We start from the raw sequence: 222 nt of genomic DNA on the forward strand, positions 1-222 counted from the left end.
GGGGTCGTAGGCCCTCCCCGGGGGCACCGGGGTGCGGGGGCTGGCCGTCTCTGAGATTTCCAGCTCGATCTGGTCAGTGGGGAAGCTGGGCGCGTTGTCGTTGAGGTCCTTGATCTCCAGCTTGATCACACAGATCTCCATGGAGCTGGACATCACCTCCAGCGAGATGACACACTTGGGGCTCTGCCGGCACAGCAGGTCCCGGTCGATCTTTTGCTTGGT

General features: G+C 62.6%; 1 protein-coding gene across 1 annotated transcript in view; it reads right to left on the minus strand.

Annotated features, from left to right (window-relative positions):
• The window catches only part of LOC104624179 (protocadherin-19-like), a gene marked incomplete at both ends in the record, with an annotated part of 5,268 nt that extends 5,052 nt beyond the window's left edge, over positions 1-216 (minus strand). Inside the window, 1 exon segment of the mRNA XM_010291474.1 lies at positions 1-216. This exon segment is cut by the window's left edge and continues 27 nt beyond it. Within this exon segment, the coding sequence (XP_010289776.1) occupies positions 1-216 (216 nt within the window).
• Positions 217-222: the final 6 nt, after the last annotated feature.

Source organism: Phaethon lepturus, unplaced genomic scaffold (genome assembly GCF_000687285.1).
Source record: "Phaethon lepturus isolate BGI_N335 unplaced genomic scaffold, ASM68728v1 scaffold38057, whole genome shotgun sequence".
In the NCBI taxonomy this organism is placed as follows: Eukaryota; Metazoa; Chordata; class Aves; order Phaethontiformes; family Phaethontidae; genus Phaethon; species Phaethon lepturus.